Below are 25,000 nucleotides of genomic sequence, written 5' to 3' on the forward strand. Positions count from 1 at the left end.
CCATGAAAACCCAAAGAGGGCCCCAACTCTTGGCCAATTTTCCTCAAATAAATCCCACATGGGGGCCCAAAAACGTTTAGCCAATTTTCCTGAAATAAATCCCACATGAAGCCCCAAACTTCTGACCTATTTTCGTTAAAAAAAAAATCCTACACACACAAACACAAGCTACCAAACATCCCCATTCAAAACAAGACCTTCCTGAAGGAGAGGTCCTCCTCCTCCTCTTCCTCCTCCTCTCCTCCTCCTACTAACTTGTGCTTCCTCCTGCCCTGCTGGCGAGTATAGGGAGCGAGGTCTTCCGTCCCATCACTACCTCCTTCCTCCTCCGCTCATCTTGACTGGTGTCGCCCTCGGAGAGGTCGTCCTCGGGCTCCTCCCTCGAGATGGAGCGGATAATCTTGGAGGGGGAGGTCTTGGAGGGTGAGTATGCTGTCCTCGGGTACTCGCGGCGACCTGGGTAAGGACTGCCTCCTCTCGGAGTAGAGTCTCCTGAAGGAGGGGTTGGAAGGGGGTCAAACGCAAGGGCTACATGATATTAAAGCAAATTGTCCTAAGAGCATAGGCCTATGTTGTCCTACGAGCATAGAGCTATGTTGTTCTTAGAGCATAGGCCTATGTTGGCCTAAGAACATGGGATATTTTTTGTCCTAAGAGCATAGGCCTATGCTGTCCTAAGAGCATAGGCCTATGTTGTCCTAAGAGCATAGAGCTATGTTGTCCTAAGAGCATAGGCCTATGTTGCCTAAGAACATAGGGCTATTTTGTCCTAAGAGCAAAGGCCTATGTTGTCCTAAAAGCATAGGCCTATGATGTCCTAAGAGCATGGAGCTATGTTGGCCTAAGAACATAGGATTATGTTGTCCTAAGGTCACAGGCCTATGTTGGCCTAAGAACATAAGGCTATTTGTCCTAAGATTACAGGCCTATGTTGTCCTAAGAGCATAAGGCTATTTGTCCTAAGAGCATAGGCCTATGTTGTCCTAAAAGCATAAGGCTATCTGTCCTAAGAGCATAGGCCTATAGGATACGGTCCCATACTCATTAATATTCTATAGGTCACCTCTTCGTCTTTTCTAGAGGTCATTTTTTCATGTCATTTGGTACATGGTCTATTTAATTAAATTTAAAATCATAAAAATAATTTAAAACATGAAATTTATGATAAAGTTTAATAGGATTTTTATTATTGTAGTCTAAGAACGAAGGTATTTATATTTTTCATCAGTTAGACAATTATAGATTCTATATGTATATATGTATGTATGTGTATATATATATATATATATATATATATATATATATATATATATATATATATATATGTATATATATATATATATATATATCGAAAAAATGACCTCTGCTTTTGCAACGCACCCCTAATGAAACTGTGCTCTTAACAGTGATATTCCCAAGAGTCTTGAATTCCCGGGAATCTATTAAATACCAAAGGTAATGTTTTACAACATCTAATAATAATAATCAATGTCCCATATCGTATAAGACAAGCAAATAAAGCATAAAAAAAAGCATTGTAGAAAACTAACACAAAACACAAACAAACATTACTTAAACACTGACATTTCAACACTTCCAAGAGCCAATTCTTAGGAAAGGTACAGTGATGTAAATCTTAAACAAATATAAAGCTATATTACAATGAATATCAATTAATAATTGTCCCATCACGAAAAATATAGCAAATAAAACAAAAAAAAATATTGTAAACAAAGACATATTTTACAGTGAAATACCTAAAGACTTTATGAGGGAAAGAAGGACCTATAGCAAATGAAACAAAAATATTGTGGGAAACAAAAACACAAAGACAATTTACACTTGAATACCTAAAGATTTGTGAGGGGAAGAAGGACCCATATAAGACCTATATACCTGTCAGAGAATCCTCGGAGTAGGTAGACCCAAGACTCGTGTTGCTGAGACTCTGAGTCAACGGACGATGGTAACTGTTGTCCAGATCCTTCAAAAACAAAAGATTCTCCTTCTCGAAATCACTCAGTTCTCTTCCAGCAGCCCCACCACCGCCCTCGTCTGCAGGAGAGGGCTCGGTGCTCCCTGGGTAGGACGTCCTCCCACAAGGACGGCTGTAACCGTTGGCGTAAGGACTCTCCTCTGAAGCCTGCAGGATCTGGCCAAGGCTGATGCTGCGTCTGTAACGAGATGACGATGCTGACGAAGAAGAAGACGCCTTTTGTTTGCTGCTGCTAATTCCTCCTCCTCCTCCTCCTCCGTCGTCATGGTCGTCCTGCCTGATGTATCCCCTCGAGTCCCTCGAAAGGGAGAGCTTCGGCAGGAGGAGGAGGTCGTCTCTGTGGGGCGGTCTCCGTTTCGTGAAGGTGGAGGACGAGTTGGTGCTACCAGTTGTATTGCCGTGTGGACATGTGCAAGTCAGCCCTGAAGGAGACTCCTGCATAGAAAACGGAACATCATTAGAGAAAATGGTCAATATTTTAAGCACTGACTTATCTATTTGACTCAAGGCCCGTTTCTCTTTCAGTAACGAGACATATTCAATTGGTTTCCCACTTCACAGCATTAAAAAACAAGGCTTGCCTTTCATACAGTATAAATAGTTAATACACTTTCAATATATAACGGTAAATTAAACCTATTAACATTTAAAACTATTTAAAACTAATTTATCTATTTTTTACTCTAGGCCATTTCTCGTCCAGTAACGAAATGGCCCACTTGAATGCAAAACAAACATTTTATGCAACCCAAATAACTAATACACTTGTATGTACTTTCAATAAATGACTATCAATTCAACATATTAACTCTGAGAAGAAAATACTGCAGTGATTTCAGCCTTTGGGAAGAAAAATTCAATCATTAAAATCTAACACACAAGGACATTCTCTCTCTCTCTCTCTCTCTCTCTCTCTCTCTCTCTCTCTCTCTCTCTCTCTCTCTCTCTCTCTCGTATACACGCACACAAACGTCCAGGACAAATCTGCATTTAAAATACATAAAAATATCACTTAAGAAACTAATCTAACGATAGATTTACTTACCTTAACCATATAAAAAGTTACTCTGATTAAGATCAAAATGACTAAATACAATCTCCTTGCACCACAAAACTGTTTATTGACATTTCTGACAGAGAGAACATTAGGCCTAAGTCCAAACATTTACCATAACACAACTTACATAGTCAGCAGAATTCCTCCGCTTCCTCGAAGTGAAATATTTCTTTATTGCAATCATTCTGACGTCAGAATTAGCCTCTCATGAAAAAGGGGGCTATATGGAAGCTTTTAGCCCCTCCCAAAAAAGCCAGGGGGCTGGGATTATGGGACACTGGTATAGAGACAATGGCATTTAGTTTTCACTTGCCATCGAGGGCACCGGTCCGGGCATAATTCGTGTCACGAGCACTTTAGAGAAATGTTATACTGTCCGTAGAATTATTTTTCAAAAGGAATATACCCTTTCTCAAAGAATATATATATATATTTCTAAAAAAAAGGGGATAACTTTGTCAAATCAAGGTTATATATTGGAATTATATTGCACACTGAATATACTCTTTTTTTATGTATATATCGTTATATGTATATGTATGTATGTATGTATGTATGTATATATATATATATATATATATATATATATATATATATATATATATATATATATATTTGTATATATATAAATTTATCTATATCAATATAAGGAAACCATAAACTTTCAGAAGACTTTGCATCCACTGCACACTACAATAAGAAAAAAATATATTTCATCAACAAAACAAAATAAAAAACGAGGCGAATTTCCTGTTTGACCCCTGACCTCTGTGAATGCCAATGACCTTGACTTAGGAGGCGCTATTTCCTATAATTCTTTAACATTTAAGCGTGAAGTATTTGCATATATATCGTACTTATTAAGATCCCCTCTGCTGACTCAGCTATTTCCGTATATGGTGCTCCTTCTTGACAACACATTAGATTATAGGTGTCTCAGCCTAATGCGGGCATGTGCAAAACCCTCGTAGTTAAAAACAAAATACGATCGCCGTCTAAAACCCGGAGCTAATTGGCTCTTCATTGTTGTCTAAGAAGAGAGTGATTGATCGTATGCACTATGCACTTCTGGGAGAGAGAGAGAGAGAGAGAGAGAGAGAGAGAGAGACTGACTCCCTTTCCCCCCACCCCCCGGGTTCTCCTAAGCCAAAACGAATATCTCTCTATCTCTCTTCGGCTTCTACCTGTTTTCCTGCCAGATTCCAAATTAGTCCCTAATGGCGGAGAGAGAGAGAGAGAGAGAGAGAGAGAGAGAGAGAGAGAGAGAGAGAGAGAGAGAGAGAGAGAGACTCCCTTTGCCCCCTGGGCTCTCCAAAGTCAGAACGAATGTCTATTCCTCTACCTGTTTTTCCTGACGATTCCAAATTAGTCCCTAGCGGCGGATGGCAAGGAGAGAGAGAGAGAGAGAGAGAGAGAGAGAGAGAGAGAGAGAGAGAGAGAGAGAGAGAGAGAGAGAGAGAGATGCTCCAGGAGCCAGACTGCAGAGGAGAGCCGATGTGAGCCTAGGCTCAAGAACAAGATACCCACAGATTCTGTACAAATTACGACAAGGATACGAACACTGTCTTATCAAAGTTTCAAGAAATAATAGGAGAAGGAAGCCTCCATTAAGTAGGAGAAGGGGAGTCCTATTATGCGGAGGTATCCTTCAAGTAGGAGAAGCAGATTCCTATTAAGTCTAGCTATTCTTTTACATAGGAGTCGTCTCAGAGTTTGCTCTCTTGACCCCCAGCAGCGATGATGGGGAGTTCGTCCGGTTTTGAGGTTACGTAATTATTATCTCCTTCCTCCTCCTCCTCCTCCTCCTCCTCCTCCTCCTCCTCCTCCTCCTCCTCCTCCTCCTCCTCCTCCTCCTCCTCCTCCTCCTCTTCTTCTTCTTCTTCTTCTTCTTCTTCTTCTTTCTTCTTCTTCTTCTTACTGAGACTTATCAAGACCACAAACATGAGACAGATCAAGTAGTTTCGAAACCTATCGAAAAATAATTAGATTTCATTATTGGAAGAGTAAAATGTTAATATTATAAATATAAAAACTGCTCTCATTTAAATCAAGCAAAGAAAAAATCTCTGGAAAACTTTCACGAACGAAAAGGATTTTTTCTTGAAGTACGATGCCTTAAACGAGACAGCAATGGGTGCGGTAATATTACTAAGAGGATTATCACAGCTCGGAGTAAAGCTCTGAGAAGTTTGCTATGATCTTTAAAGTGTTATTTTTGGAGCTTTAGAGGAAAAGAGGAATCTTTGGCTTTCAGTTCTTATTTCTAGATGCTAAACCAGTTAAAAATAAATCGTTATAGTGCCAGACGACACTGTAATCAACTTCTGTCACCCCTGAACTCAGAAGAATTAGAACTTTAAAAAAAAACTCATTTCACCGAATTACTTTATATCTCTCACGAAGACAACCGCCCTTGGTAGAGCTAGACTCATACCTTAAATAAGCAACTAAAATCCATAGATACGACAAGCTTTAATGGCTAAAAGAACTCACTACAATTCTACAGTTCTATATATGTGCAAAAAGCAATAACAACTGAAGGTCTGAAACAAATGAATGTACAAAAAAGGGGAACCAGTGGTACCATAACTTAGCCACTCGCGCTATAACTTATTCCCAACCGTTTTTGGCGTCTAATTCAGAGAGCTCATATATGTCCCGCTATACATTCAAGTTCGGTGTTTAGAGTTTTGCCCAGAGCTTTCTTTAGAGTTTTATAGAGTCTTACGGCTCCAGCAGCGTTTTACATGGAGCCGAAGCCAAAAGCGGAGATAAACGGCTGCTTTGCAAATCTTAAAAGCGAGTCTAAAGGATAATCAGTTTTGTTGTGGGTGAGTCTAGGGCTTGTCTAGGGCGTGATGTGGGCGGGTAACGTACGTAAGAATATATCAAACGTACATTAAAGACTACTTTCCATTTCAGGGACCGCGAGTCATCGTTTTTCTCAACACCTCCAACTAATTTTTGGTAATATAGTGCATTGGTGTTGCCAAGCATCGCCAAACTATGCAATCGAACGTCACTTTCCTAACTTCCCCATCTCCACCCCCACTTTTCCTGTCCATGGGGGATAGCGGACGTTCGATTGCGTAGATTAATCCTGCTGACTCATGCGTTTTTTGCCTTTAAAAGTCGAGAGTAAACGCCTTAAATAAAACCATTTTACAATGCACTATATTACCAAAAATTAGCGGGAGGTGTCTACACTGTGTCAAAGTACCAATTCGATCAAATAATTAGTTTGAAAGATATTTGAGAAAAACGATGACTCGCTGTTCCTGGCATGGAAGTAAAGTGCCTATTAAGTAAAACACGTAAATGGCAAAATAAATGATAACTTTCTAAAAATAAGCAGAGATAGAAACAAGCAAATAGAATGTACATAAGACCAGTTTCGTTGAAAGTAGGTCTAGGACGTGACATGGGCTAGTAACATAAGTGCATAAAAAAGGAACATTAAAGTACATTAGAGACTAAAGAGTTTATTTAGTAAAGCACTTAGAAGGAAAAAATAAATTATAACTTTCTGAAAAAAAAAATGTAGGCCTATATTACTTAAGCGTTATTTGAGAAAACACAAAAAAAAACAAGAATTATAGGCCTACCTTTTCGAAAAACACCAAAAAAAAGATGAAACATCGAAAATATTAATTTCTTTTACTGTAAAACAAGCATCGCCACTTACATGCGTCTCTAATACAAGAAAAAAGGGTATATTTAAATTTATGTTTCGTAACGACACTGAATTGTGAGACAAGTTAATTTGCATAAATTACCGAAACCAAGTTTGTTTATTCACAATACAGCTGTATAGAATACTAATGAGGCTTTTGTATATTCTATTTTGCTGTAAAAACACATTTTATAGATATTCTATAACAGAATTCCCTTATAGGTCTATTTCGCAATACCTGGCGTTGATTCCCTCAAGTGTAGTCTGTGGCCAGGAATACGCAAACAACTATTAGGCCTAATTACACCTACAGTACTCCACGTAGCTACATTTCCGTAAAATCAGAGGTAATTGAAGCGAAATAACATGCCACAGACAGTAGAAGAAACGTACAATCCCTCGCTGAATCTAGAAACGGCTTTTCTCAGAAAGATTTTGCAAAAGGGTGGAGAGAAGCCATTTTCGTAACCTGGCCCTATAAGGTCAGCGAAGGCAGGCACATATCTCACACCAGAACAGGTTGCAGGAGATTACGAGACGATTATGGGTTGTGAGGTTGTAAGTAGTTTCTCTTTTTTGGATTGCTGGGTTCCAGTGCACCACAATTACTAAGCTATAGCAAAGGCTTTTCCAGGGATATCTCTGGAATTCTGGAATACCTCAAGATTTATGGAATATCCCTAGCTACTTTATTTGATTGCTGGGTTCCAGTGCACCACAGTTACTAAGCTATAGCAAAGGGTTTTCCAGGGATATCTCTGGAATTCTGGAATATCTCAAGATTTATGGAATGTCTCTAGCTCCTTTTTTTATTGCTGGGTTCCAGTGCACTACAATTACTACGCTATAGCAAAGGTTTTTCCGGGAATATCTCTGGAATTCTGGAATATCTCAAGGTTTCTGGAATATCTCCAGCTCCTCTTTTTTTGACTGCTGCGTTCCAGTGCACCACAATTACGAAGCTATGGCAAAGGTTTTTTTTTTTTTTTCAAGGATATCTCTAGAATTCTGGAATATCTCAATGCTTCTGGGAGCTTGGTATCTGATCTGTGGTTATAGGCGCTGCCATCTTATTCCTCTAATATTATTAATATTATTATTATTCAGAAGATAAACCACTGATCATATGGACCAAACCCACCACAGAGGCCACTGACTTGAAATTCAAGAAGCTTCCAAAGAGTATTACAGTGTTCATTTGAAAGAAGTTCTAGAAGGCAACAGGAAATACAGAAAGAGGAAATCAGTTTTTAGGAAATAAAATGATAAATTAACAAACTGATAAATAAATAATATAAATAAATTAGAAAAAAAGGTCCATAGGTCAGCTGTTACGTCACTCCAGTTGACAATTTCTCTTTAATCTGCTTAATCGCTGATTGGAGGAAGATTTTATGTCATATCTGAATCCCAGGCGCCTCTCGTAAGATTCATGGTATTTCTTTGTTTGATCAAGGCTGATTCCACCATCTGGCTTTTGTTTAATATGCTATAAAGAAAATTATATATAAAGGAAATATTCCCAAATTTACAGACAACAAATCTAGGTGAAAATTCTGCTGAAAAGCACTCCACTGAAAGTCAGCATTATGAATCAGATGATACCCATGTTGTGACGCCAGTTTCAGCAACCGTAAATCAATCAATCAAACGAAGACGGTACCCAGTTTCGACACGGGGGTATACCAACTGACTCAGGGCGGACACCATAATTATGGCACCATTTTTGGAAAGCTTCAAACAGCTCCCCCCCCAAAAAAAAAATTAAGTAAAAACGACCATCAGTAACAAAAGATTCCCCCAGCCCTAAACGCCGCATGAATGAAAAGGGTAATATGCAAATCAGGGGAGTACCCCAAGGTGTTCTTCCTTCGCCTGCTTTGATTTTTTTTTATCATAAAACAAATAATTATAGACAAATAAAAATCAATTACCTCCATCTGAGTTTATATGACTTAGCATTTTTAACATAAACAATACAAAACAAAAATAAACAAAAAAATCAATGACCTCCTTCTGAGTTCATATGATTTAGCATTTTTATTATAACAATAAAAAAATTAATAAAAATTAAAAAAATTAAAAAATCAATTACCGTCTTCTGAGTTTATATGCCTTAGTATTTTTATTATAAACAATAAAAAAATTAATAAAAATAAAAAAATAAAACAATTAATTACCTTCTTCTGAGTTTATATGACTTAGCATTTTTGTTATAAACAATAAAAAATTAATAAAAATACAAAAATAAAAAATCAGATACCTTCATCTGGGTTTATATGACTTAGCATTTTTATTATAAACAATAAAAAAATTAATAAAAATAAAAAAAGAATCAATTACCTTCTTCTGAGTTTATATGACTTAGCATTTTTATTATAAACAATGCAAAACAAAAAATAAACAAAGCAATTATCTTCCTCTACGTTTATATGACTTAGCATATTTCAGAACGAATATCTCAGTGACTTGCCAAGCTATAATGAGCTTAGCAGCCAAACCTAAGCTGCCTTTGAATCACCCAGGTGCAGCTATCTGGAGAGAGAGAGAGAGAGAGAGAGAGAGAGAGAGAGAGAGAGAGAGAGAGAGAGAGAGAGAGAGAGAGAGAGAGAGGAATGGGGTCATTTACTGGCAAGACAACTTTTGATGAAGACTGATTAAGCCAAAGAAAGTAATTTTTATTTGATTAAATATTAAATTTTTCCACGAAATTCCTTACTACCAAAAACATTCAGAGACCGCAAACCTCCGCCAAGGTTACATTCCTCTCTCTCCCAAAATCCCACCAAAAATTTATCTATACATTCCTCGACTCCTAAACTCCCAAAAATATACAATATAAAAAGAATGGGAAAAGTAATGAGAAACAATACTAAGTTTAGAAGACGCAAAATCAAGAGAAACAATACAGAAACCACTACTAGCTAGGCTCTGTCCAGGAGTTTCCGCAGTGCAGAACCGTTTATTATCTTATCCGTCTATTCTTTCTTTTTTTTCAAAGCAAGGTCTGATTCAGCAGGTAGAAGAAGGAGGAGGAGGAGGAGGAGGAGGAGGAGGAGGAGGAGGAGGAGGAGGAGGAGGAGGAGGAGGAGAAGAGGTAGGAGAAGAAGAACCTTTATCATCTTATCTATCTATTCTTCTTTTTTTTTCAAAGCAAGGTCTGATTCACCAGGTAGAAGAAAAAGAGGAAGAAGAAGAAGAAAAAGAAGGAGGAGGAGGAGGAGGAGGAGGAGGGAGGTCCTCCTTATATAGCAAGAGCATCGGGCTGGTTCACAGAAGATCCTAGGAGCTAATTCTGAATGGCCGGATTATGTAGGGATCTGGGGGCGGTGGGGGGGGGGGGGAATTGTGGTTAGGGGAAGGTGAAGGGGAGGTATAATACCCCCTTTCTCTCTCTCTCTTCGTTGAAGTGTTTATCATCCTCGCCCAGGGCGCTTTTTGGGAGATGGGCGCGTCTCTTCATCTAAGGGAGCTTAATTTGATTTTGAAAAGGTTAGCCTTGTCTGAGTTGAAATATCTTACTACGTATGAGTCTACTTGGTAATTGTTCGCAGCATATTGGTGAATGTGTATTTAGATATGCTAGTAGTGTACCTTTATATATATGTGTGTGAGATATATATATATATATATATATATATATATATATATATATATATATATATATATATATATATATATATATATATAATGTAAGTATGTATGTATGTATATACGAGTATATAAATTTATAATATATATATATATATATATATATATATATATATATATATATATTTTAATTTATATACATACTTTATTTAAATATAAATAAATATATACTGCATATATATATAAATATATTATTTCCCAGCACTAAATCACGTTACTTTCCTACGTAAAAAGTGAACTGCAATCTAAACGTTAAATATTACTAAAACACAATCAGCCTAACTTGGCATAATTATGAAAAGAAAAAACTACCAAAACGTGTCTTGTAAACCGCCCCCCCCCCAAATTCCCCCTCCCCCAAATTAGAACTGTTCGTTAATCTGAAAAAAAAAAAAACATACTTTTTCCACACACCGGATTTCCGATGGGCGTTGATGAAACGAGAATGAGTTGGAAAAAAAAAAAGTTGAATAAGAGCGAATTTTAAGCCCTATTGCTTTCTGTCGAAATCGTCAGGTCCGTATTGCGCCTGCGCACTCTCTCCAGGGTTTGCGCATGCGCAGATGTTCAGGTTAATAAATAACTGTATTTTCAAGAGACTGTGATCAGTGAGTTAACATTTGCTTACTGGATCCAGGTTGAGAAATCATTATTATTATTATTATTATTATTATTATTATTATTATTATTATTATTATTATTATTATTATTATTATTATTATTATTATTCAGACGATAAACCACTAATCATATGATCAATTATTATTATTATTATTATTATTATTATTATTATTATTATTATTATTATTATTATTATTCGGTCCTTTCCCTATCACTGCTGTTTATCCATACTTTTACCGTACATTATTCAATTTGCTCTTTAACCTTACTGGCGTCCCCTTGGGTAGGCTGCCTGTCCCTATCTTAATTACATGCCATCTCCTTCAGGTAGCAGAGGCCCTCCATTACCCGTCAGGTAAACATCAAGTACCACCGCTTCTGGTGATTCCAAGTTATGACTCAGAATTCTAGTTATAACTCATATTTCAAGTTATAACTCAGACTTCCAGTTATAGCTCAGGCTTCAAATTACAACTCAGACTTCAAATTACAACTCAGACTTCAAATTGCAACTCAGGCTTCAAATTACATCTCAGATTTCTAGTTATAATTCTCTCTCTCTCTCTCTCTCTCTCTCTCTCTCTCTCTCTCTCTCTCTCTCTCTCTCTCTCTCTTTCTCTCTCTTTCAAAACATGAGATCTGGTTATGACAGCTCCATATCTATATTATTTGACTGATAGGACATTATTCTCTCTCTCTCTCTCTCTCTCTCTCTCTCTCTCTCTCTCTCTCTCTCTCTCTCTCTCTCTCTGAAAACATGTTATATAAAAACATCTCTGAATTATACTCTATCTTAGCTTTAAAACTAGAGGAATAATAATAATAATAATAATAATAAGAAGAAGAAGAAGAAGAAGAAGAAGAAGAGGAGGAAGAAGAAGAAGAGGAGGAAGAAGAAGAAGCCCCGGATTAATAATAACAAGAACAATCATGATAATGAAAGAAAAGGGGAAGACTAAAATAAAAACTTAATAAAACTAATTACCGCGGGAGGAGGCTAAAGTTCCCGGCGTTCGCGACCGCTGATAACAACTGCTGCCATCATCACGTGACGTTTATTGCTCCCCCCCCCCCCGCCCCCGCCTTAAAGTCTCTCTCTCTCTCTCTCTCTCTCTCTCTCTCTCAGTTCTCAGGCAATGAGAATAACAACAGCTGAGGGTTCTTTCTTTGCTGTTTTCGAAACAAAACAATAACTTCCTCTTCTCTTTTTCCTGAATTGGATTCCTTGTCCGTTTACCCCTATTCGTGCCGTGGTTAGTTGAGGACTAATTCTTGTCTCTCTTCTTCTTCTTCTTCTTCTTTTGCTTATTCTCCTTCTTCTCTTCTTCTTCTTCTCCCTCTCTCTCTTCTTCTTCTTCTTCTTCTTCTTCTTCTTCTTCTTCTTCTTCTTCTTCTTCTTCTTCTTCTTCTTCTTCTTCTACAAGTTTACACAGCTTCCGGCGTCCATATCAAAACGAGTGTAGTACATCCAATATTTAGTTTAGTACACGAGATAAATCGTCGTGCTTTTCATACTTATCCGTCCAGGCGACTCCACCACACTTGTTTAATCGCTGTGGGAGGAGAGAGAGAGAGAGAGAGAGAGAGAGAGAGAGAGAGAGAGAGAGAGAGAGAGAGAGAGAGAGTAGATAAACCATTACTATAAAACACGGTCTCGCGCATGCGCACTCGGGGATCCAAAAGTAACGAGTTCAGAGGTACATGAACTTAAAGATACTTCAAGTGTTCCTGGACTCCAACTCAGTACCCATTAAAGTCAGCAAGAATGGTCCTCCTTGGTTAAATTTGTGGGTCCTTACGGGGTTGCAGACGCCATTAGTATCATACTTACTTTAGTAAAATGTAATATTTGATGTTTAATAAGAGTATATTATTGACCTTCAATACTAGAAGTGTCACTCCAAAAGTTTACCGACATTCTGGTTGTCAGAAAGTCTTTGTGGGGTGAGGCTGCAAGCCTCGTGTGTTCTCTACCCTAGTGACCATTTACCATAGTCAAATAACAACCAGGTACCATATCTAAGGCTTAAGTTAACGGAGATCAAATGGGTTTTGCGATAAACGGTCCCATTATATAATAAAACGAAGGAACAGTTATGACGAAGAATAACTGTCCTGTAAGGTATTGTAATGCTGGAACATTTAACAGATTATAAACTAGAAACCTCTGGTTAATCTTATTCAAAGGAATCCAAGACACCTGCAACAGATGTTTGCCGAACATCTGCGCTTGACTAGAAGGCAATGGGATTTATCTAGACTCTGCTACAAAAGATTATTTGACAGTGAAAACACTATCAAAATTACACGATAATTCTTCGTACCTCTGGCCCGATTTATTCAGCGGAACCCAGGACACCTGCAACAGATGTTTGCCGAACATCTGCGCTTGACTAGAAGGCAATAGGATTCATCTAGCCTCTGCTACAAAAGATTATTTAGACAGTAAAAACACTACCAAAATTACGCGATAATTCTTTGTACCTCTGGCCCGATTTATTCAGAACCCAGGACATCTGCAACAGATGTTTGCCGAACATCTGCGCTTGACTAAAAGACAATAGGATTTATCTAATCTCTGCTACAGAAGATGAATAGCAAGACAGCAGAGACACTGCCGAAATTATACGAAAAATTCTTTTCCCTGTGTTTTCTGGTCTTATGGATGTTCATGCAACTCTCCGAGAGAGAGAGAGAGAGAGAGAGAGAGAGAGAGAGAGAGAGAGAGAGAGAGAGAGAGAGAGGTATTAGACATGAAAAAGATGAATTATCCTTCCAACAAAGAAGGTTCAACTTCATGCCAAGCATTGTTGTCCCTCCCTCGTAGGATGAGCCTTCCAAAGCTTGAAATATCCTATCACAGATCCCTTGCGCCCTGGCTCAGAGGTCCTTAGCTCGAGATAACCTGTAACCTTTGAGGAGCAAAAAATAAATAGAAAAAGATCCATCCAAAGGCCTTCAGGAGTAAAAATATTAGTTGTTTTCCACTTCGCTCCAGACTGGGATTGAATGAAGCCTGTCTTTGGAAGCTTTTTTTTTTTATTTTAGGGCTTTCCAGAGTCAGCACAATAATTATCATAGTTATTTCGGTGTTAATGCGTTCCATCTCCCTCAGAGATGGCGCCACGGGAGAGAGAGAGAGAGAGAGAGAGAGAGAGAGAGAGAGAGAGAGAGAGAGAGAGAGAGAGAGAGAGAGAGAGAGAAACCCTGTTTTTGGCAACTTTTTTTTTTTTTTTTTTTAGGGCTTTCCAGAGTCAGCACAATAATTATCATAGTTATTTCGGTGTTAATGTGTTCCTTCTCCCTCAGAGATGGCGCCACGGGAGAGAGAGAGAGAGAGAGAGAGAGAGAGAGAGAGAGAGAGAGAGAGAGAGAGAGAGAGAGAGAACCCTGTTTTTGGCAACTTATTTTTTTTTTTATTTTAGGGCTTTCCAGAGTCAGCACAATAATTATCATAGTTATTTCGGTGTTAATGTGTTCCTTCTCCCTCAGAGATGGCGCCACGGGAGAGAGAGAGTGAGAGAGAGAGAGAGAGAACCCTGTCTTTGGCAACTTATTTTTTATTTTTTTATTTTAGGGCTTTCCAGAGTCAGCACAATAATTATCATAGTTATTTCGGTGTTAATGTGTTCCTTCTCCCTCAGAGATGGCGCCACGGGAGAGAGAGAGAGAGAGAGAGAGAGAGAGAGAGAGAGAGAGAGAGAGAGAGAACCCTGTTTTTGGCAACTTATTTTTTTTTTTATTTTAGGGCTTTCCAGAGTCATCGCAATAATTATCATATTCATTTCGGTGTTAATGCGTTCCTTCTTCCCTCAGAGATGGCCCCACAGGAGAGAGAGAGAGAGAGAGAGAGAGAGAGAGAGAGAGAGAGAGAGAGAGAGAGAGAGAGTGAGGCTTGCTTACCTTTACAGCAGCATCTTGTAAAACCAGTTCGTGGTTCCTACAGAGTCGAACACCAAGGGTCTTGCAATCTTGTACAATACAATAGAGGCTCCTAACACACCACCCACCACCCACCACCCACTATCTCCTCCCCTTCCCCCCTACTTCTACAACAACAAAAAAAAAAAAGAAGATAGTTGATTAGAATCGTGTTCTGGACCTGTCCTATCATTAGAGGCTATCTGCGGTCTCCGCTAGCGTTGCAAAATCTGAAGAAGTAAAATCACTTTTTCAGAGCCCAAAATTCGAAGAAGACACTTTTACAGAATTTCATGGAAGAGTTGAAATGGGGACAATGACAGCCCCCTATCATATCCCGGCTAAAATTAGATTAGAACCGCTTCCGACTCAACGAAAGAGAAATGGTAAAACATTCAGAGAAGAGATAAGGAACCTATCCATATGGAACAAGACCACCACCACAAGGGCCAATGACTTGAAATTCTGAAGCTTCCAAAGAATATTATGGTGTTCATCGGGAAGAAGTAAGAGAAGGTAAAGGGAAATACAGAAAGAAGAGATCTCTTAAGAAAAGAGAAAAAATAAATCAACAAATTAATAAACAGATACAAATGCAATTAAACTATTAAAATACGTGGAGAACGGTATTAGGGTGGTAATTCATTGCATATACGCTTGAACTTTTGAAGTTCGAATTGCACAGTCCAACGGTGTGAGGAGGAATAAAGGACCTCTGGAACTCTGGAGAAGTTCGACAACGGGGCACATTTACTGCATATCGGTGCTGCTGTTCGGCGAATCTGGTTGCTCTCGGCAGATAAAGGGGATTAGGGATCAATTGAGAATTTGAAAGATTTATGTTAAAATACAACTTATGAAAAATTGGCGGACAAGAGACCATCCATCGATGGTCCAAGTCAAAACTGCTAATGTCAGGAAACAGAAACCTACCACCACGAACCACTCTATCTGAAAAGAGATAAATCTCTGGCAGAAGCAGACATCCACACCGGAGAACAGTATTCTAGCGGAGGAAGGATATATGACCTAAAACAGGTTGCGCTGATGAAGAATGATTAGAGTATCGACAACTGCCGGTCATTTGGAGCTTTGCCAATTATTACAAAATCTTTGTAACGAACGGGATGACTTTTCTCTCCCAAAATTTGAAGCACTGACAATTCCTGAACTGTCATTTCATGCAAAAACGTCCCGTTAAAGTGCGATAAACAGTTTTTACCAGCACTCACGACAAACAGTTAACAAGTACCTGTACCTTTATTAGCGTCAATAGACGTTGCCTTGTACACCTGACCTCAAACAACGCCCCCCCCCCACCCCACACCCCCAACGCCCCTCCACCTGCTGGTACCTCTCCCTTCCTTATTGGGGTACCTCCTCCGATCTTCTCCCTTTCTTTCTCTCTTTCCTACCTCCCCCCAAAAAAGATGCATTTGGCGTTTCTTGCCAAAATGTCCTCCGACCTTACAAGGAGCACCTGATATACAGCAAGTCACAGGCGTGTCAAGAGGTAGGGTCAACCTGAATTATGGCCGAGAGGCGGCGGCAGTCTTTGTACTTTTTTGGGGTCTTCTCATAAACTTCCTTTAACACTTAAAAGGTTTAAAAGGATTTGTACATACTTAAGCCAAGAGGATTGCTTAATTCTCGGTGCTTTTGTCGAAAATCTGATAAAATTATTTATGCAGTAGAATTAGCACGTAGCTCCCAAAAGGGACTTTCATTTGACGGTCCTGGGATCGATCTCGATGTGGGGGAGACATTTCTCTAGCGTTTATCTCCCTAAGGACCTTTCCTTTGACAGTGAGAAGGAGTAAGATAGAGTGGTAGGATACTGATAATCTATTGGTCAGCGGGTCCTTCATTTAAAATCATAGACACTTAATATTAATAAGTAATAAATTCCGCTTATAAATAAAACATGTTTCATTCATTTACTACGGTAAATGAATGAAATATGTTTATTTATAAGCGGAATTTATTACTTATTAATATTAAGTGTATAATTTTACTGATAATCTTTTGGTCAGTGGGTCCTTACTCTAAAATCAGAAACGGTTTTATATATATATATATATATATATATATATATATATATATATATATATATATACATATATATATATACATATTTTTTTTTCCAGCGAGGAATTAACGAGTCAAAATATCAATAAATAATAAATTTCTGATATAAAACAAACATATTCCAATAGTTTTAAACATTTACCGCATATCCTGACACTATTGTTATTATTATTATTATTATTATTATTATTATTATTATTATTATTATTATTATTATTATTATTATTATTATTATATTATTATTATTCAGAAGATGAGCCCTATTCGTATGAAACAAGCCCACCACAGGGGCCATTGACTTGAAATTCAAACTTCCAAAGAATATGATGGTGTTCATTAGAAAGAAGTAACAGAAGGTAAAGGGGAATACAGAAAGAAGAGATCACTTAATGAAAAAGGAAAAAATGGATAAAAATATAAGTAAATCATTAAAACGCAAGGAGAATCGTATTAGTATATCAAAGCATTGCACCTTCGCTTGAACCTCTGAAGAGGTTTCAATTGCACGACATTCTCAGTAGGGAGACTTGACAGTTAACCACAGACCAACGGTGTGAGGAGGAGGAGGAGGAGGAGGAGGAGGAGGAGGAGGACCTCAGGAACTGATACTACTCTCTAATGCCCTCCATTTCACTCTCGTAAGATCAAAAGATAAAAAAAAAAAATCCTAAATCAGATCTCACTTTCACCTCCAAGTACCGCTACAAGCTATCATTATCTTCGAAGCCAACCTCTCATTAACCTGGGCTATTCCAGAGCAGCCTCGGTCGGCTCCAAGGGTGACAGCGGAGCCAAAACATCGAGGTCCAATTAAACTCGGGTATACCTGAGTCTTCGGGGGACCCACGAGGTGCTACTGATTGCGAGAGTCGAAATTCGTAAAATTCAGAGGGTCAAGATAACTGGTCTTGCCAGGTTATCTTGATGGTTATCTCTCTCTCTCTCTCTCTCTCTCTCTCTCTCTCTCTCTCTCTCTCTCTCTCTCTCTCTCTTTCTCTGTATATATATATATATATATATATATATATATATATATATATGTGTGTGTGTGTGTGTGTGTGTGTGTGTGTGTGTACATAAAGAAGGAGAAAAGAGAGAGAGAGAGAGAGAGAGAGAGAGAGAGAGAGAGAGAGAGAGAGAGAGAGAGAGAGAGAGAGAGAGTGAGAGGGAGAGAGAGAGAGAGATAATTTGCAAGAGAAGGAGTTAGATAACTGGCATAAGAAATAATTAGCGAGCGAGAGAGAGAGATATGCATAACTAACAAGACACAGATAAAGAGAGACAGATAAAGAGAGAAAGAGAGAGAGAGAGAGAGAGAGAGAGAGAGAGAGAGAGAGAGAGAGAGAGATAAGACAGAAAGAGAGAGAGAGGACTAACAAACAAAAAATTTCACCAAACATAACAAAGATTCCTTACCTTAAACCGAAAAGTAAAAGCAGGAGAGAGAGAGAGAGAGAGAGAGAGAGAGAGAGAGAGAGAGAGAGAGAGAGAGAGAGAGAGAGAGAGAGAGAGTGTGGCCTGCTGATTAACAACCGGGCTGCATCAGAGTGGCAATAATCTATTACATCAGTCGCTATGCAGTCGCCTTCCTTCCGACATTGGATAGGCAAGAAGACGACATTGCCTTCGTCCATTTAAGGCCTCGTCAGCCTCCCTCGTGCATGCAGAGAGAGAGAGAGAGAGAGAGAGAGAGAGAATCTTTACTGAAATTACATGAACATGCAAGGGCTTTGAGTCTGACAAACACTGACTATAATCTAATGCATGGAAGGAGAGAGAGAGAGAGAGAGAGAGAGAGAGAGAGAGAGAGAGAGAGAGAGAGAGAGAGAGAGAGAGAGAGAGAGATTTGATGAAATTGCAAATACGCAGGCAATTTATAACTGACCAAAAATTGTTATTCCTAATGCATGCCGAGAGAGAGAGAGAGAGTTTGCTTGGCTCTTTTACAAATTTTTCCTTCTAACTTTATTTTCATCGACACATCAGAGAGAGAGAGAGAGAGAGAGAGAGAGAGAGAGAGAGAGAGAGAGAGAGAGAGAGAGAGAGAGAGAGAGAGAGAGATTTACTGAAATTGAGCAAATACGCAGGAAATTTGTAACTGACAAAAAAATTTTTATTCCTAATGCATGCAGAGAGAGAGAGAGAGAGAGAGAGAGAGAGAGAGAGAGAGAGAGAGAGAGAGAGAGAGAGAGAGAGAGAGAGAGAGTTTGCTTGGCTCTTATACAAATTTTTCCTTCTAAGTTTAATTTCATCAACACATGAGAGAGAGAGAGAGAGAGAGAGAGAGAGAGAGAGAGAGAGAGAGAGAGAGAGAGAGAGAGAGAGAGATCAACGAAGACCTATATTTCGAAAATTAATGTTTACTTATAACTAAAATAAAACTACTAAATAAAGGAGTATTTAGGTACTATAAAAATAAGCTATATCACCGCGAGCGCGCGCGCACACACACACAAACAAACACATACACACACACAAACGAAACCTCTATAAAACAGTTATGGGGAGGAGTCTCTATCTCCTTAAAGAGATGGTACTCGATCAGACAAGATATATGTCTGCAAACTAGACCTCGCCTAATTGGTGGCTATGATCGTGTAATTGTCTCGTTCTGCTTCTAATCAGATTTGTCTAGTGATGTGTGAGTATATATATATATATATATATATATATATATATATATATATATATATATATATATATATATATACATACATATATATATATATATATACATATATATATGTATATATATATATATATATATATATATATACATATACATACATATATATATATATATATATATATATATATATATATATATATATATATATATTTATATATATATATATGTATATATATATATTTTTTTTTTTAAATATATATATATCTATATATATGTATATATATACATATATATTTTATATATAAATATATATACAGTAACAGAGTTTTATTTAATCAAAAAATTAAAAATACAAATCAGCAATTTGTACAAGTTTGTATATAAACAGCCTTTTATTTAATCAAAATATTTAAAAAATTACAAATCAACAATTTGTACAAGTTTGTACCTAACCTTATGTACATGCCCATACGCAAATGTACATTTGCTTATGTAAATGAATATCAACTCACTGAACAAACTTATAGGCCTATATACATGTGTGTGTGTGTGTGTGTGTAACGATGTACCTGTACGCATGCAAATTCAAATATACACTCCCCTTAATGAAAATGAATATAAACACGAAAACCCATCAGCACAAATTCGACCCTAAACGTACAGTAACTGGGAATATGCAAATCAGATTCGTCCTCGCAAATGAAGAATTACCACTTAAACCATTTACACTGCAGCATTCGAATCTTTACGAAATGAGGGATTAGAGGACGTTAAGTCCCATTGACTAACAGCACCACACCTGTCAGCTGACGAGCAAGAGGAATAAATTCTCGAAGAATAACAAATGACACAAACCCTTATATAGTGACAGCTTGGCGAGATGAGGGAATGTTTTCTGGCTTTAGTCCGACTTGATGGCGAATTCGTATGTGTTTTTTAACTCTAGTCTGACTTGATGGCGAATTCGTATGTGTACTGATATATATATATATATATATATATATATATATATATATATATATATATATATATATATATATATATATGTATGTATGTATGTATGTATATATATATATATATATATATATATATATATATATATATATATATATATTACAGTGTTCATCTGAAAGGAGTTGCAGAAAGTAACAGGAAACAGAAACAAAGAGACCAATCATCAGAAAACAAAGAAAAATTAACAAATAAGTAAATAAACAGACAAAAATGTTAACGCATTAATACAAAACAATAAAAATTATTCAATATACCAATGAAATACACTGCCACAAAAGCAAAGCCATAATTAAACCAGATAATAGGATAACATATCGCTGGCATCTCCGGGTCGGAATTCCTGATGCCATAACTTGAATCCCCCAGAGATATTCAAGCTATGCATAAACGACACAGGAAGGCGAGAGAACTCGAACCTACTTCCGATGGAAAACTGGTCATGTTGTAGTTGTGGATGACATCATTCGTAACTCTGAATAATTATTTCTTATCGTACGTAATCACTTGCTTGAAATTCTGTTGTCTTGTTATTTGTGAGAAAGAGAGGATTTCTATTCGTACATTATGCACGCGTGTGTTTGCAGTGGATGTATATGCTGTAATTATCTATAAATACATTTATTCTCATATACATGTTGTATATATGTGTGTGTATATATATGTATGTATAGAAATCATCAACACACAATCACGTGTGGAACAGAAATAAATTTCTGACTCACGTCGGGATCGAACCCAGGTCTCTCAGGTGGAAAGCAAGGGCGTTATCCACTGGGCCATACAAGTCTAAAAGAAGTTGGAACCTGAGAGCAACTGCACCCAAGGAATTACCTGGGCAAGCTAACTGCTTGCATACCAGCGAGTTTTCCCCAACTTCCCGACTCAGCAATGACCCAATAGACAACATTTCATTCGAATTATCCCTTCTGAGTGAATAAGATAGAAATCATCAACACACAATCACGTGTGGAACAGAAATAAATTTCTGACTCACGTCGGGATCGAACCCAGGTCTCTCAGGTGGAAAGCAAGGGCGTTATCCACTGGGCCATACAAGTCTAAAAGAAGTTGGAACCTGAGAGCAACTGCACCCAAGGAATTACCTGGGCAAGCTAACTGCTTGCATACCAGCGAGTTTTCCCCAACTTCCCGACTCAGCAATGACCCAATAGACAACATTTCATTCGAATTATCCCTTCTGAGTGAATAAGATTTGTATGGCCCAGTGGATAACGCCCTTGCTTTCCACCTGAGAGACCTGGGTTCGATCCCGACGTGAGTCAGAAATTTATATATGTATGTATGTATATATATATATATATATATATATATATATATATATATATATATATATATATATTTTATCAGACGATGGGGACAGTTAGTCCTGGAAAGCTTGTAACTTTTCCTAAATAAATATCTCTGATAGGTACCATCCACTTCAAATGAGGTCCTATTATTAATTGTATTAATGCACAGAACAATTGTGTAAGTGATAAAGTTTAATATATGTATGCATGCATGTAGGTATGTATGTATGTATGTATTAAGTATGTATATATGTGTGTATGTGTGAATATACCAGCAAAATATACAGCCAAAGCTATACACATACAAAATCACAACAAAGAGATACTCCATAGACAACCAACGCAGCCCCTACTACAAGTTAACGCCATTTCCAACACAAAACAGCTGACAGCTGGCGACGTAGCCGTCACAAAGCAACCCCCAAAAAGTGCTGCTACTGCTGTTCCTGGCCCCTGTCTGACCAAAAGCCTGTCACCACAGAACGTGCCAAGATGGGACGAGACAACTGAAGCCCCCACCCCGCTTAAAGACAGCAACTGGTAACAGGAGACAGGTCGAGAATACATTATAAGCCCGCAATGGCGATCAGGATCTTATATCATGCACGAGTGGACGCGATGCATGCCTCTGCATTGGAGTAGCTAGGTGAATCAGGAGCCTCTCTATTCCCCGTACAGCCGACTGAAGTACTTGCACAAGGGACTCTCAGCCAGAGCAAGAATAGTGTACACTGGCAAGATCAACAATGAAGTCTTTGATAAGAATAGATGAACGCGGGATTCTGGTATGATGTTAATCGTTTCACTGGAAGAAGTATACACTGAATAGACCAACAGTGGAGTCTTCGAAATGGAAAAATGAACACAGGATCCTGGAATGATAATCTTCGTTTCACTATGTACACTGGAAAGACGGATAACAGAGTCTTTGATATGATAAAAGATAAACATATGATCCTGGAATGATGATCTTCGTTTTACTGGAAGCAGTACATGCTGGAGAGAGACAACAGTCTTCGATAAACGATGAACATACGACCCTGGAATGATAACCTCCGTTTTACTGGAAATGAATATGTACACTGGAAAGATTGACAACAGGGTCTTTGATTAGAATAGAGAAACATATGATCCTGGAATGATAATCTTCGTTTCACTGGAAGTGAATATACTGGAAAGATTGACAATATAGTCTTTGATTAGAAAAGAGAAAACATATGATCCTGGAATGATAATCTTCGTTTCACTGGAAGTGAATACACTGGGAAGATGGATAACACTTCGATAAGGAAAGATGAACATATGTTCCTGGAATGATATCTTCGTTTTACTGGAAGCAGTAGACACTGGGAAGATTGACAATGGAGTCATTGATAGGATGAACACAAGATCCTGGAATGATAACCATTTCACTGGAAGTGAATACACTGGAAAGACTGACAAAGGAGTCTTTGATTAGAAAGGATGAACATATGATCCTGGAATGATAATCTTCGTTTCACTGGAAGCAATATACACTGGAAAGACAGACAACAGACTCCTTGATAAAAGATGAACACACGATCCTGGAATGGTCTGGACGGTCGGCTAACATCCTGGATGAATCTCGCCATGAGGGCCCGGCTCTTTTGCATGTGTGATGTGGACGGAATCGGGTTTCCTTTTGAATAATCTAGTTTTATTCATCAGCTAGATTCGGTGCCCAGCCTCCTTTGATGGAGCAATATGGTCCTTGGCAATTCCGTCGGCATTTGTGCCTGACACCTTAGCCTGGCGTGTTCGTGAAATACAAATAGAGGGCATTTACATTTGATTACATATATGTACCGCCTAATCTCTGAGGAGTGAGCTCCAGAAGCTTTAAGTATTGCGGTTTTCGATTTCTGGGATGCGTTTGCAAGCCCCACGCCCTCTTATATCTGGAAGAGACATCACTGCCATAACAGAGGTTATGGTAAATCTTCTTGAAGCCAAGATGGACAAAAAAGCCAACAAGTGTAACAAAACAGAACACAACAGAAAGTTCTCAAAGAACTCTTACCTTCTCCAGTATCAAACTCCCGTGAACTCATATTCTTGTTCATGAGAAAGGAGATAGTTATTGAGACCCAAAACTAAGTCTATAAAGGCGCATAAACTCCAAATAGACTTTTTTATTTACAGATGTAATGATTAAATAAGATTCTCAAAACCTATGGTACCAGTGCATAGCGTCAGTTTCTTAACCTTGGAACGCTTGAAACAAGGCTGAACAATCCACCTACGAAAATACAAAAGGATCAATTTCCCCAGAATGTTACATTCCTATCTCTCCCAGATTCTAAACAATTGTTGCCAGTCACAAGGGCCACCTGTAAAATTACCTATTTCCCAGAATGTTACATTCCTATCTCTCCCAGATTCTAAACAATTGTTGCCAGTCACAAGGACCACCTGTAAAATTACCTATTTCCCAGAATGTTACATTCCTATCTCTCCCAGATTCTAAACCATTGTTGCCAGTCACAAGGACCACCTGTAATATTACCCATTTCCCAAAATATTACATTCCTATCTCTCCTAGATTCTAAACAATTGTTGCCAGTCACAAGGACCACCTGTAATATTACCCATTTCCTAAAATATTACATTCCTATCTCTTCCAGGTTCTAAACAATTGTTGTCAGTCACTAGGGCCACCTGTACATAATTACCCATTTCCCAAAAACGTTACTTTCATATCTCTCCCAGGTTCTAAAAAATTGTTGTTAGTCACAACGGCCACCTGTAAAATGACCCATTTCCCAAAATATTACATTCCTATCTCTCCCAGATTCCAATCAATTATTACCAGTCGCAAGGGCCACCTGTGATCGAATCTTAGTAGAAATCTACTCAAGACTTTGTGTGTAATCTTGGTTACAATTCAACAAACTTATAAATAAGAACAACTCAGCATAGAACCTCTAAATAAGAACTGTTTCCGTGATGTTAACACTACAAATTAATTTAAAAAATACAAATACAAAAAAATACAAAACACTACAAATGAATAAAAATA

General features: G+C 38.0%; 1 protein-coding gene across 38 annotated transcripts in view; it reads right to left on the bottom strand.

The window, feature by feature from the left end:
* The window catches only part of LOC136842927 (nucleolar protein dao-5-like), a 378,907-nt gene that overhangs the window by 262,183 nt on the left and 91,724 nt on the right, over positions 1–25,000 (bottom strand). For 22 of the 38 annotated variants that reach the window (XM_067110917.1, XM_067110923.1, XM_067110921.1 and 19 more), the window contains 2 exons: positions 1,897–2,431; positions 256–492 (listed from right to left, as the gene is read on the bottom strand). In XM_067110917.1, coding sequence (XP_066967018.1) covers positions 256–492; positions 1,897–2,431 — 772 coding nt within the window. Of the gene's footprint in view, positions 1–255; positions 493–1,896; positions 2,432–3,180; positions 3,489–25,000 lie in introns of all 38 variants that reach the window. The other 16 variants (XM_067110938.1, XM_067110932.1, XM_067110935.1 and 13 more) reach the window with 4 other exon arrangements.

Source organism: Macrobrachium rosenbergii, chromosome 10 (genome assembly GCF_040412425.1).
Source record: "Macrobrachium rosenbergii isolate ZJJX-2024 chromosome 10, ASM4041242v1, whole genome shotgun sequence".
In the NCBI taxonomy this organism is placed as follows: domain Eukaryota; kingdom Metazoa; phylum Arthropoda; class Malacostraca; order Decapoda; family Palaemonidae; genus Macrobrachium; species Macrobrachium rosenbergii.